The 14,843-nt window shown below is 45.1% G+C and overlaps 1 protein-coding gene across 3 annotated transcripts in view; it reads right to left on the bottom strand.

Annotated features, from left to right (window-relative positions):
- Positions 1–14,843, bottom strand: part of LOC126285011 (carboxypeptidase N subunit 2) — a 168,360-nt gene that overhangs the window by 128,129 nt on the left and 25,388 nt on the right. For 2 of the 3 annotated variants that reach the window (XM_049984320.1, XM_049984322.1), the window contains exon 3: positions 4,371–4,442. The exons of the other annotated variant lie outside the window; for it this stretch is intronic. In XM_049984320.1, the coding sequence (XP_049840277.1) occupies positions 4,371–4,442 (72 nt within the window). The remainder of the gene's footprint in view (positions 1–4,370; positions 4,443–14,843) is intronic. 3 annotated transcript variants of the gene reach the window in all.

The raw sequence follows: 14,843 nt of genomic DNA, 5'->3' as shown, positions 1-14,843 counted from the left end.
GCCAAACTGATGGAAGCCGGGAGGTACTTGATCCGGGCTCTGGGAAGGATGAGGAAGAACAGTCCAACGAACTTTTCTGAGTTCCTCTCGGGTGCGCAGACTCGTGGCAGGCCTCGCGTTGTTATGGGGACGTTCGTATGCATTTTGTGGTGACGAACACGCTGATGTCGTTTCTTCGGTTTTCTGAGGGTAGCACAATACACTTCAGCGTCCCAGAAGACCGTCACCATGAGCACCTCGAATGAAAGTGTTCGCACGTTCCAGCACTGCAGGAGTCATTCGAAATTGTACTAAATGCTTTCCCAGAAAATTATTTTAAATTATTAGTTCATGAGACCACTCAAAGTTCCGAAAGCATACTTGACCTCTAAGCAACAAAGAATCCTGTCAAATACGGAGCATCGTGACGAATACAGGGATTAGCGACCACAAGGCAGTTGCTGCTAGGCTGGATACCGTAACACCCACAACCATCAAACAGAAATGCAAAGTACATCTATTTTAAAAAAGCTGTTAAAAATGCTCTTAACATCTTTTTAAGAGACAGTGTCCACTCCTTCCGATCTGATCACGTAAGCGTAGAAAAGATGTGGAATTATTTCAAAGAGATAGCATGCACGGCAATTGAGAGATATATACCACATAAATTAATAAGTGATGGTACTGATGCCTCATGGTACACAAAAGTCAGATCGCTGTTGCCGAAGCAACGAAAAAAGCATGCCAAAGTTAAAAGAACATAAAATCCCCAAGATTGGAAAAAATTTGCAGAACTTCGAAATATAGTGCGTGCTTCTATGCGAGATGCTTTTAATAACTTCCACAATGAAGCTCTGTCTCGGAATCTGGCAGAAAACCCAAAAAGATTCTGGTCACATATAAAGCACACCAGTGGCAAGACGCAATCAATACCTTCACTGCGCGATAACAACGGTGAAGTCACTGATGACAGTGCCAGTAAAGCAGAGTTATTAAACACGGTTTTACGAAACTCCTTCACCAGAGAAAACGAAGTAAATATCTCTGAATTCCAGTCAAGAACTACCGCCAAGATCAGAAACTTAGAAGTAGATATTCTCGGTGTAGGAAAACAGCTTAAAGCACTTAATGAAGGCAAGGCCTCCGGTTCAGATTGTATACCAGTCAGGTTCCTCTCAGAGTATGCTGATACAATAGCTCCACGTTTCGAAATTATATACAACCGCGCGCTCACAGAAAGATCCGTACCTACAATACCCAAAAGGGGAAGTAGGACTAATCCGCTGAATTACAAGTGCATATCACTAACGTCGATTTGCAGTAGGCTTTTGAAAGATACACTGTAGTCGAACATTATCAAGTACCTCGAATAAAACGATTTATTGACACATAGTCAGCACGGATTCAGAAAATATCGTTCTTGCGAAACGCAACTATCTCCTTATACTCATGAAGTAATTAGTGCTATCGACAGGGGATGTCAAATTGATTCCATATTTTTAGATTTCCACAACGCTTTCGAATCCGTTCCTCACAACCGTCTTCTAACCAAACTGCGGGCCTATGGAATATCACCTTAGTTGTGCGACTGGATTTGTGATTTCCTGCCAGAACGGTCACAGTTCGTAGTAATAGTCGGAAAGTGACCGAGTAAAAGAAAAGTAATATCCGTAGTTCCCCAAGGAACCACATAGGAGACAATCTCAATAGCGCTCTTAGATTATTTGTAGATAATTCTGTCAGTTACCGTTTCGTTAAGTCATCAGATGACCAAAACAAATTGCAAAATGATTTAGGTAAGATATACACTCCTGGAAATTGAAATAAGAACACCGTGAATTCATTGTCCCAGGAAGGGGAAACTTTATTGACACATTCCTGGGGTCAGATACATCACATGATCACACTGACAGAACCACAGGCACATAGACACAGGCAACAGAGCATGCACAATGTCGGCACTAGTACAGTGTATATCCACCTTTCGCAGCAATGCAGGCTGCTATTCTCCCATGGAGACGATCGTAGAGATCCTGGATGTAGTCCTGTGGAACGGCTTGCCATGCCATTTGCACCTGGCGCCTCCGTTGGACCAGCGTTCGTGCTGGACGTGCAGACCGCGTGAGACGACGCTTCATCCAGTCCCAAACATGCTCAATGGGGGACAGATCCGGAGGTCTTGCTGGCCAGGGTAGTTGACTTACACCTTCTAGAGCACGTTGGGTGGCACGGGATACATGCGGACGTGCATTGTCCTGTTGGAACAGTAAGTTCCCTTGCCGGTCTAGGAATGGTAGAACGATTAGTTCGATGACGGTTTGGATGTACCGTGCACTATTCAGTGTCCCCTCGACGATCACCAGAGGTGTACAGCCAGTGTAGGAGATCGCTCGCCACACCATGATGCCGGGTGTTGGCCCTGTGTGCCTCGGTCGTATGCAGTCCTGATTGTGGCGCTCACCTGCACGGCGCCAAACACGCATACGACCATCATTGGCACCAAGGCAGAAGCGACTCTCATCGCTGAAGACGACACGTCTCCATTCGTCCCTCCATTCACGCCTGTCGCGACACCACTGGAGGCGGGCTGCACGATGTTGGTGCGTGAGCGGAAGACGGCCTAACGGTGTGCGGTACCGTAGCCCAGCTTCATGGAGACGGTTGCGAATGGTCCTCGCCGATACCCCAGGAGCAACAGTGTCCCTAATTTACTGGGAAGTGGCGGTGCGGTCCCCTACGGCACTGCGTAGGATCCTACGGTCTTGGCGTGCATCCGTGCGTCGCTGCGGTCCGGTACCAGGTCGACGGACACGTGCATCTTCCGGCGACCACTGGCGACAACATCGATGTACTGTGGAGACCTCACGCCCCACGTGTTGAGCAATTCGGCGGTACGTCCAGCCGGCCTCCCGCATGCCCACTATACGCCCTCGCTCAAAGTCCGTCAACTGCACATACGGTTCACGTCCACGCTATCGCGGCATGCTACCAGTGTTAAAGACTGCGATGGAGCTCCGTATGCCACGGCAAACTGGCTGACACTGACGGTGGCGGTGCACAAATGCTGCGCAGCTAGCGCCATTCGACGGCCAACACCGCGGTTCCTGGTGTGTCCGCTGTGCAGTGCGTGTGATCATTGCTTGTACAGCCCTCTCGCAGTGTCCGGAGCAAGTATGGTGGGTCTGACACACCGGTGTCAATGTGTTCTTTTTTCCATTTCTAGGAGTGTATGTATGGTACGAAAAGTGGCAGTTGGCGCTGAATAAAGAAAAGTGTGACGTTATTCACATGAAAACTAAAATAAATCCGCTAAATTTGGATTACGCGATAAGTCACACAGATCTGAAGGCTGTAAATTCAACTAAATACTCAGGGATTACAATTACAAATAACCTAAATTGGAACGATCACATAGATAATTTTGTGGGTAGAGCAAACCAAAGACAGCGATTCATTGGCAGAACACTCAGAAGGTGCAACAGGTCTACCAAAGAGACTGCTTCCACCACGCTTGTCCGCCCTATTCTGGAGTACTGCTGTGCGGTGTGGGATCCGCATCAGTTGCAATTGACGGATGATGTCGAAAAAGTACAAAGAAGGGCAGCTCGTTTTGTACTATCGCGAAATAGGGGAGATAGTGATACACACATGCTACGTGAATTGGAGTGGCAATCGTTAAAACAAAGGCATTTTTCGTTGCGACGGGATCTTCTCGTGAAATTCCAATCACCAGTTTTCTCCTCCAATTGCGAAAACATTCTGTTGGCCCCCACCTACATAGGGAGAAACGATCATCACGATAAAATAAGAGAAATCAGGGCTCGCACAGAAAAATTTAAGTGCTCGTTTTTCCCGCTCGCCGTTCGAGAGTGGAACGGTAGAGAGGCAGCTTGAAGGTGGTTCATTGAACCCTCTGCCAGGCACCTTATTTTGAATAGCAGGATAATCACGTAGACGTAGGTGTCACAGCGGCCGGTCAGTAGGCGGGAGATTGGACAGGTTTAGGCGACCTTGTTTCGTTGGTGACAGACGCCTCGCCAAACGACTCGCCATGCTTTTGTTCACTGCCGGGTCTCCGCAGGCCTCTTGCAAGCGCCTATTAATATCAGCGATACTCTGATTTTCCCTCAAAAGAAACTCATTAACAACTCTCTGCTTGGAGCGTACCTTCGTTACAGACACCATTTTGAAGGCTCTGCATAGCACCACCACCTACCGAAACTTCGTGAAACTATTGGGGCCGAAGCGAGAATATTCCACAATGTCCCACAACAGATTCCGCATTTTTTCAACCGAAACTGGGCGAAAAAAATGTATTGCATTATTTATTGAGCACCCCTCGTACACAGTCAACACTCTTCACTGTCTCTGAAATGAAATTTGCTACTCACAGTTCGACGAGACGGCTGAGGTCCTTGAAGGCGTCTTTGTGGAGCGCTGGCAGCGCATTCACGCCCAGGTCTCTGTAACACGACATCAAGGCAACAGTCACCATTAGCGCGCGCCACCTCAGAAGCTGCTACATCTCGAAGCACGTTATACAAAAAACGGCTCTGAGCACTGTGGGACTTAACATCTGTGGTCATCAGTCCCCTAGAAACGTAGAACTACTTAAACCTAACTAACCTAAGGACATCACACACATCCATGCCCGAGGCTGGATTCGAACATGCGACCGTAGCGGTCACGCGGTTCCAGACTGAAGCGCCTAGAACCGCACGGCCATAACGGCCGGAACGTTATACGCTTCGCAAGTTTATTCCCTAATGTTACTACGTATAACATCTACATCTACATCTATACTCTGCAAACCAGCATGAGGTGCATGCTAGAGGGTAGACCCCAATGCACCAGTTATTAGGGTTTCTTCCTATTCCATTCAAGTATGGACCGCGGCAAGAATGACTCAATCCCTCTGTGTGTGTAGTAATTATTCTAATATCTCTATGTGAGCGACAAGTAGGGAATTGTAGTATATTCCTAGACGGTTCTTGAAACTTTGTTAACAGACTTTCTCGGAACAGCTTACGTCTATCCTCAAGAGTCTTCCAGTACAGTTCCTTCAGTATCTCTGTGACACTCTCCCACGGATTAAACAAACCTGTGACTATTCCTGCTGCCCTCCTCTGCACGCGTTCGATATTCCCTGTTAGTCCTACTTGGTGCGGGTCCCACACACTTGAGCAATATTCTAGGATGGATGACACAAGTGGTTTTTAAGCAATCTCATTTGCAGACTGACTGCGCCTCCCCAGCATTCCAGCAATAAACCCGAAACCTACCACCTGCTTTATCCACGACTCACCCTGTGTGATCGTTCCATTCCATATCCCTACAGACTGTTACTCCCACACTTCCCGCTTTTACCTGAAGGGCGTGTTTTTGAAGATATAAAGGCTGGGACGTTTCGCTCTTTAGAAATTTCTGAAACATTCCAGAACATTTGAGGATATACAAGAACAATCCAGAGTATTCGGGAATATTCAACAAAATTCCAGAATGTTCCGGAATTTTCGACAATGATCCGGTGTACTCTGGAATGTTCGGGAATAATCATTCAGGTAGATTCCAGAATGTTCGGGAACATCGCGGAACATCCAAGATCATTGTGGAACACTCTAGAATGTTTTGGAATGTTCTGGAACATTGTGGTCCATTAGAAGCCTTTTTGGTTTTTTTCTGGAATTCGCCAGTAGTGGGGCTATCCATTGGTAGAGGTATACATGTTGTTACAAAAAGGTACGGCCAAACTTTCAGGAAACATTCCTCACACACAAATAAAGAAAAGATGTTATGTGGACATGTGTCCGGGAATGCTTAATTTCCATGTTAAAGCTCATTTTAGTTTCGTCCACCTACGCTCAATGGAGCACGTTATCAGGATTTCATACGGGATACTCTACCTGTGCTGCTAGAACATGTGCCTTTACAAGTACGACACAACATGTGGTTCATGCTCGATGGAGCTCCTGCACATTTCAGTCGAAGTGTTCGTACGCTTCTCAACAACAGATTCGGTGACCGATGGATTGGTAGAGGCGGACCAATTCCATGACCTCCACACTCTCCTGACCTCAACCCTCTTGACTTTCATTTATGGGGGCACTTGAAAGTTCTTGTCTACGTAACCACGGTATCAAATGTAGAGACTCTTCGTGCTCGTGTTGTGGACGGCTGTGATACAATATGCCATTCTCCAGGGCTGCCTCAGCGCATCAGAGATTCCATGCGACGCAGGGTGGGTGAATGTATCCTCGCTGACGGAGGACATTTTGAACATTTCCCGTAACAAAGTGTTTGAAGTCACGCTGGTACGTTCTGTTGCTGTGTGTTTCCATTCCATGATTAATGTGATTTGAAGAGAAGTAATAAAATGAGCCCCAACATGGAAAGTAAGCGTTTCCGGACACATGTCCACATAACATATTTTCTTTCTTTGTGTGTGAGGAATGTTTCCTGAACATTTGGCCGTGCCCTTTTGTAACACCCTGTATATACGTTTGGATGTAGCTGTATTGCGTTAATGTACTGGTGGATATTGTGTGGTATGACTCCTGTAGTTGATAGTATAATTGGTATAATGTCAACTTTATCCTGATGCCACATATCCTTAACTTCCTCAGCCAGCTGGACGTATTTTTCATTTTTTTCTCCTGTTTTCTTCTGTATATTTGTTGTATTGGGTATGGATATTTCGATTAGTTAGGTTAATTTCTTCTTTTTATTGGTGTGCATGCTGTCAGGTTTGTTATGTGGTGTTGTTTTACCTGTTATAATGGTTCTGTTCCAGTATAATTGGTATTCATCACTCTCCAGTACATTTTGTGGTGCATACTTGTATGTGGGAACGTGTTGTTTTATTAGTTTATGTTGTATGGCAAATTGTTGATGTATTATTTTTACTACATTGTCATGTCTTCTGGCGTATTCTATATTTGTTAGTACTGTAAATCCGCTTGTAATGTGATCTACTATTTCTATTTGTTTTTTGCAAAGTCGTCATTTATCTGTTGTGGTATTGGGATCTTTAATAAAATGCTTGCTGTAATATCTGGTGTTTATTGCTTGACCCTGTATTGCAATCATGAATCCTTCCATCTCACTGTATATATTGCCTTTTCTTAGCCATGTGTTGGATGCGTCTTGATCGATGTGTGGCTGTGTTGGATGATACAGGTGCTTGCCATGTAGTGTTTTCTTTTTCCAATTTACTTTCTTTGTATCTGCTGATGTTATGTGATCTAAAGGGTTGTAGAAGTGGTTATGAAATTGCAGTAGTGTAGCCGATGTATTCATATGAGTCACTGCTTTGTGTATTTTGCTAGTTTCTGCTGGTTCTATAAAGAATTTTCTTAAATTGTCTACCTATCCATAATGTAGGTTTTTTATGTTGATAAATCCCCTTCCTCCTTCCTTTCTGCTTAATGTGAATCTTTCTGTTGCTGAATGTATGTGATGTATTCTATATTTGCGGCATTGTGACCTTGTAAGTGTACTGAGTGCGTCTAGGTCTGTGTTACTCCATTTCACTACTCCAAATGAGTAGGTCAATATTGGTATAGCATAAGTATTTGTAGTTTTTATCTTGTTTCTTGCTGGCAGTTCTGTTTTCAGTATTTTTGTTAGTCTTTGTCTATATTTCTCTTTTAGTTCTCCTTTAATACACTCCTGGAAATTTAAATAAGAACACCGTGAATTCATTGACCCAGGAAGGGGAAACTTTACTGACACATTCCTGGGGTCAGATACATCACATGATCACACTGACAGCACCACAGGCACATAGACACAGGCAACAGAGCATGCACGTTGTCGGCACTAGTACAGTGTATATCCACCTTTCGCAGAAATGCAGGCTGCTATTCTCCCATGGAGACGATCGTAGAGATCCTGGATGTAGTCCTGTGGAACGGCTTGCCATGCCATTTCCACCTGGCGCCTCCGTTGGACCAGCGTTCGTGCTGGTCGTGCAGACCGCGTGAGACGACGCTTCATCCAGTCCCAAACATGCTCAATGGGGGACAGATCCGGAGATCTTGCTGGCCAGGGTAGTTGACTTACACCTTCTAGAGCACGTTGGGTGGCACGGGATACATGCGGACGTGCATTGTCCTGTTGGAACAGCAAGTTCCCTTGCCGGTCTAGGAATGGTAGAACGATTGGTTCGATGACGGTTTGGATGTACCGTGCACTATTCAGTGTCCCCTCGACGATCACCAGAGGTGTACGGCCAGTGTAGGAGATCGCTCCCCACACCATGATGCCGGGTGTTGGCCCTGTGTGCCTTGGTCGTATGCAGTCCTGATTGTGGCGCTCACCTGCACGGCGCCAAACACGCATACGACCATCATTGGCACCAAGGCAGAAGCGACTCTCATCGCTGAAGACGACACGTCTCCATTCGTCGTTCCATTCACGCCTGTCGCGACACCACTGGAGGCGGGCTGCACGATGTTGGGACGTGAGCGGAAGACGGCCTAACGGTGTGCGAGACCGTAGCCCAGCTTCATGGAGACGGTTGCGAATGGTCCTCGCCGATACCCCAGGAGCAACAGTGTCCCTAATTTGCTGGGAAGTGGCGGTGCGGTCCCCTACGGCACTGCGTAGGATCCTACGGTCTTGGCGTGCACCCGTGCGTCGCTGCGGTCCGGTCCCAGGTCGACGGGCACGTGCACCTTCCGCCGACCACTGGCGACAACATCGATGTACTGTGGAGACCTCACGCCCCACGTGTTGAGCAATTCGGCAGTACGTCCATCCGGCCTCCCGCATGCCCACTATACGCCCTCGCTCAAAGTCCGTCAACTGCACATACGGTTCACGTCCACGCTGTCGCGGCATGCTACCAGTTTTAAAGACTGCGATGGAGCTCCGAATGCCACGGCAAATTGGCTGACACTGACGGCGGCGGTGCACAAATGCTGCGCAGCTAGCGCCATTCGACGGCCAACACCGCGGTTCCTGATGTGTCCGCTGTGCCGTGCGTGTGATCATTGCTTGTACAGCCCTCTCGCAGTGTCCGGAGCAAGTATGGTGGGTCTGACACACCGGTGTCAAAAAATCCAGGAGTGTATTTGTATTATCTATTCCTATTTTTTGTCTGTATCCTAGGTATTTATTGGCATCTGTATTTTCCATTGCTTCTATGCAGTCGCTGTGGTTATCCAATACGTAATCTTCTTGTTTAGTGTGCTTTCCCTTGACTATGCTATCTTTCTTACATTTGTCTGTTCCAAAAGCAATATTTATATCATTGCTGAATACTTCTGTTATTTTTAGTAATTGGTTGAGTTGTTAATTGTTGCTGCCAGTAGTTTTAGATCATCCATGTACAGCAATTGCGTGATTTTGTGTTGGTATGTTCCAGTAATATTGTATCCATAATTTATATTATTTAGCATGTTGGATAGTAGGTTCAGTGCAAGGCAGAACGAGAAAGGACTTAATGAGTCTCCTTGGTATATTCCATGCTTAATCTGTATTGGCTGTGATGTGATATTATTTGAATTTGTTTGGATATTAAGTGTGGTTTTCCAATTTTTCATTACTATGTTTACTGTATCAATTTAGGATCTACTTTGTATATTTTCAATATTTGTAGCTACCACGAGTGTGGTACACTATCAAAAGCTTTTCGGTAATCAATGTATGCGTAGTGTAGCGACCTCTGTTCAATTTTAGCTTGATATGTTACCTCCCCTCCCCCCATGAACCATGGACCTTGCCGTTGGTGGGGAGGCTTGCGTGCCTCAGCGATACAGATGGCCGTACCGTAGGTGCAACCACAACGGAGGGGTATCTGTTGAGAGGCCAGACAAACGTGTGGTTCCTGAAGAGGGGCAGCAGCCTTTTCAGTAGTTGCAGGGGCAACAGTCTGGATGATTGACTGATCTGGCCTTGCAACATTAACCAAAACGGCCTTGCTGTGCTGGTACTGCGAACGGCTGAAAGCAAGGGGAAACTACAGCCGTAATTTTTCCCGAGGACATGCAGCTTTACTGTATGATTAAATGATGATGACGTCCTCTTGGGTAAAATATTCCGGAGGTAAAATAGTCCCCCATTCGGATCTCCGGGTGGGGACTACTCAGGAGGATGTCGTTATCAGGAGAAAGAAAACTGGCGTTCTACGGATCGGAGCGTGGAATGTCAGATCCCTTAATCGGGCAGGTAGGTTAGAAAATTTAAAAAGGGAAATGGATAGGTTAAAGTTAGATATAGTGGGAATTAGTGAGGTTCGGTGGCAGGAGGAACAAGACTTCTGGTCAGGTGACTACAGGGTTATAAACACAAAATCAAATAGGGGTAATGCAGGAGTAGGTTTAATAATGAATAGGAAAATAGGAATGCGGGGAAGCTACTACAAACAGCATAGTGAACGCATTATTGTGGCCAAGATAGATACGAAGCCCACACCTACTACAGTAGTACAAGTTTATATGCCAACTAGCTCTGCAGATGATGAAGAAATTGAAGAAATGTACGATGAAATAAAAGAAATTATTCAGATAGTGAAGGGAGACGAAAATTTAATAGTAATGGGTGACTGGAATACGAGTGTAGGAAAAGGGAGAGAAGGAAACATAGTAGGTGAATAGGGATTGGGGCTAAGAAATGAAAGAGGAAGCCGCCTAGAAGAATTTTGCACAGAGCACAACTTAATCATAGCTAACACTTGGTTTAAGAATCATGAAAGAAGGTTGTATACGTGGAATAACCCTGGAGATACTAAAAGGTATCAGATAGATTATATAATGGTAAGACAGAGATTTAGGAACCAGGTTTTAAGTTGTAAGACATTTCCAGGGGCAGATGTGGACTCTGACCACAATCTATTGGTTATGACCGGTAGATTAAAACTGAAGAAACTGCAAAAATGTGAGAAATTAAGGAGATGGGACCTGGATAAACTGAAAGAACCAGAGGTTGTACAGAGTTTCAGAGAGAGCATAAGGGAACAATTGACAGGAATAGGGGAAAGAAATACAGTAGAAGAAGAATGGGTAGCTCTGAGGGATGTAGTAGTGAAGGCAGCAGAGGATAAAGTAGGTACAAAGACGAGGGCTGCTAGAAATCCTTGGGTAACAGAAGAAATATTGAATTTAATTGATGAAAGGAGAAAATATAAAAATGCAGTAAATGAAGCAGGCAAAAAGGAATACAAACGTCTCAAAAATGAGATCGACAGGAAGTGCAAAATGGCTAAACAGGGATGGCTAGAGGACAAATGTAAGGATGTAGAAGCTTATCTCACTAGGGGTAAGATAGATACTGCCTACAGGAAAATTAAAGAGACCTTTGGAGAGAAGAGAACCACGTGTATGAATATCAAGAGCCCAGTTCTAAGCAAAGAAGGGAAGGCAGAAAGGTGGAAGGAGTATATAGAAGGCTTATACAAGGGCGATGTACTTGAGGATAATATTATGGAAATAGAAGAGGATGTAGATGAAGACGAAATGGGAGATACGATACTGCGTGAAGAGTTTGACAGAGCACTGAAAGACCTGAGTCGAAACAAGGCCCCCGGAGTAGACAACATTCCGTTAGAACTACTGACGGCCTTGGGAGAGCCAGTTATGACAAAACTCTACCAGCTGGTGAGCAAGATGTATGAGACAGGCGAAATACCCTCAGACTTCAAGAAGAATATAATAATTCCAATCCCAAAGAAAGCAGGTGCTGACAGATGTGAAAATTACCGAACTATCAGTTTAATAAGCCACGGCTGCAAAATACTAACGCGAATTCTTTACAGACGAATGGAAAAATTGGTAGATGCAGACCTCGGGGAGGATCAGTTTGGATTCCGTCGAAATGTTGGAACACGTGAGGCAATACTGACCTTACGACTTATCTTAGAAGAAAGATTGAGAAAAGGCAAACCTACGTTTCTAGCATTTGTAGACTTAAAGAAAGCTTTTGACAATGTTGACTGGAATACTCTTTTTCAAATTCTGAAGGTGGCAGGGGTAAAATAAAGGGAGCGAAAGGCTATTTACAATTTGTACAGAAACCAGATGGCAGTCATAAGAGTCGAGGGGCATGAAAGGGAAGCAGTAGTTGGGAAAGGAGTGAGACAGGGTTGTAGCCTCTCCCCGATGTTATTCAATCTGTATATTGAGCAAGCAGTAAAGGAAACAAAAGAAAAATTTGGAGTAGGTATTAAAATTCATGGAGAAGAAATAAAAACTTTGAGGTTCGCCGATGACATTGTAATTCTGTCAGAGACGGCAAAGGACTTGGAAGAGCAGTTGAACGGAATGGACAGTGTCTTGAAAAGAGGATATAAGATGAACATCAACAAAAGCAAAAGGAGGATAATGGAATGTAGTCAAATTAAATCGGGTGATGCTGGGGGAATTAGATTAGGAAATGAGACACTTAAAGTAGTAAAGGAGTTTTGCTATTTAGGAAGTAAATAACTGATGATGGTCGAAGTAGAGAGGATATAAAATGTGTTGTATGTGTCATTAATTTCTGTGTAATGACTGAAGTTAATATTTTGTATATTGTTGGTAGGCATGTTATGTGGCGGTATTTAGCTGGGTTTGCTGTGTCTGCTTGATCTTTAGGTTTTCAATTAAGGTATTCTATGTGTAAGTGTATCAGGGAATATATATGGGTCTGCAATGTAATTGTTAAATAATTTAGTTAGATGTGAATGTGTTGACATGAACTTCTTTAGCCAGAAATTTGCTATTTTATCTTTCCCAGGGGCTTTCCAATTGTGCATAGAATTAATTGCTTGGGTGACTTCATGTTGCAAAATTATCACTTCAGACATTTGTGGTATCGTCTTGTATGTGTCTGTTTCTGCTTGTATCCACCATGCACGCCTGTTATGTTGTAACGGGTTTGACCATATGTTGCTCCAGAAGTGTTCTATGTCTGTTATGTTTGGTGGATTGTCTGTTTTAATGTGTGTGTTATCTATTGTCTGCTAAAATTTCTTTTGGTTTGTGTTGAATGTTTGGTTTTGTTTGCTTCTATTTTCACTTTTTTTGTATCTTCTAAGTCGTTTGGCCAATGCTTGTAATTTCTGCTTCTTTTCATCTAATTGCTCTATCGCTTCTTGTTGTGAGATTTTATCTAACCTTTTTCGTTTTTTGTATGATATTTCATTTCTTATAAATTGTGTTAACTGTCCGATGTCTTTTCCCAGTTTTTCTATTCTGATCCGTAGCCTGTGTTGCCATGCTGGTTTTATGGTTTTCCTCTGTGTGTTGGTTGGTTGTTGCTTGGTAATAACAGAACATGAGGTGTCGATTAACTTCATCTGACCATCTCATCCTCTGTCTTTGTTTTCCTTCTAGAGTGGTTGCAGGAAGCATATCCTGCAAAACACCTCTATTTAGATTTAAATAATTTTCTGTGTGGCTAGCAGTGTTGTTACCATTGTGGACGGGCATAGGGTTCAAGCGTCGTCTCCGACCATGTCAGCGCATGCCCGAGGCTTCATTTGTTCTGTCCTGAACCAACTAATCACACTAAAAGGGGGGTTAGCCCTATAAGTGGTTTGTTCTTTTCGTCGCCTTTTACGACTGGCAGAACATACCGGAGGCCTATTCTCCACGGGATTATTATTATTATTATTATTATTATTATTATTATTATTATTAATATTATCTATAGGATTGTGGAAACATCACGTACATTACCCTTATGGAAACAGTGTAATTCAAAACTGAACATTTCACAATTAGCTGTTTCGGGATGAATCGTGCAGAACAGTATCTGTCAGAGGGGTAATGCGCATTAGGTGGAACAGCTCGCAGGACTGGCGGTGTGTGTATACTGTGTGCGCTGTCCCCCAGACTGGGAGTCGTTGCGAGCGGAGTAACGCACCCGTGACAGGCTCCAATGTACATGCGTACACGCATCGAATTTTCTCACTGTAAACCTCTAAACCCGTGTGGGAGACGTATGGCACACACAGACGATGAATATGTGGTTATGCTTCTGGTCCATGGTGCATCTGATAACCGGTGTGGTGTTGCCTTTCATGAATATGCTGCTAGATATCCTCGTCAACGCCATCCAGATAAAAGTGTGTTTCATTGTCTGGAGCTGCGCCTTCGGGAGTCAGGTCCTCTCCTTCCGCCATCGCGTGACAGAGGTCGTCCACGGTGTCGCCGTACTCCAGCTACTAAGGAAGCTATTCTGGAGGTCATACGCCGAAACACTGAGTGCAGTACACGTGGCAGCTGCTGCTTCGCAGCGCACGGTCGCTAATGAGCTGCAGGACGACGGGCCACACCCCTGTCGTTGTGCCCTCACATAACGCCTGCAGCCTGCAGGTCGCCATTCTGTGGACGGCTCCAACAACAACAGGAGGCCGACCATGTCTCCGTCAACATCGTAATATGGCCGCATGAAGCAGCCATCACTCGTGAGGGAGCACAATGGCCACCATCGGTGTGAGCTTAACCCGCACGTCACCCACAACCGTGGGTGTCAAGTTCTCTTTGGTATCGACGTCTGGGCCGGAATATTGTGTGACAGGTGTTTGGGCCCCTACATATTGCCTGACCAGTTGACTATACGACGGTATCATGCATTGCTCTCAACCTGTCTGTCTGCTACACTGGAAGATGTTCCAGTACATGTTCGACGGAGGAAATGGTTGCAACATGATGGTGCACTTCTATACTCTGGAATGAACGTGCGACGGTATTTGGACAGGACGTTTCCAGGGAAACGGCTGGGACGTGGAGGTCCACCGCGTTCACCTGACCTAAATCCCCTGGATTTCTTCCTATGGGGGCACCTGAAGCAGCACGTTACTCCGCGGACGGATGCGGAAGATTTGGTGGCGCTGCTCTCGTTACTGTGGGCGCAGCTTCGCTGCGAAGGGTCCAGAGCTG

This window comes from Schistocerca gregaria, chromosome 8 (assembly GCF_023897955.1).
Source record: "Schistocerca gregaria isolate iqSchGreg1 chromosome 8, iqSchGreg1.2, whole genome shotgun sequence".
NCBI classification, from domain to species: Eukaryota; Metazoa; Arthropoda; class Insecta; order Orthoptera; family Acrididae; genus Schistocerca; species Schistocerca gregaria.
This window is presented reverse-complemented; position numbering and strand designations above follow the sequence as displayed.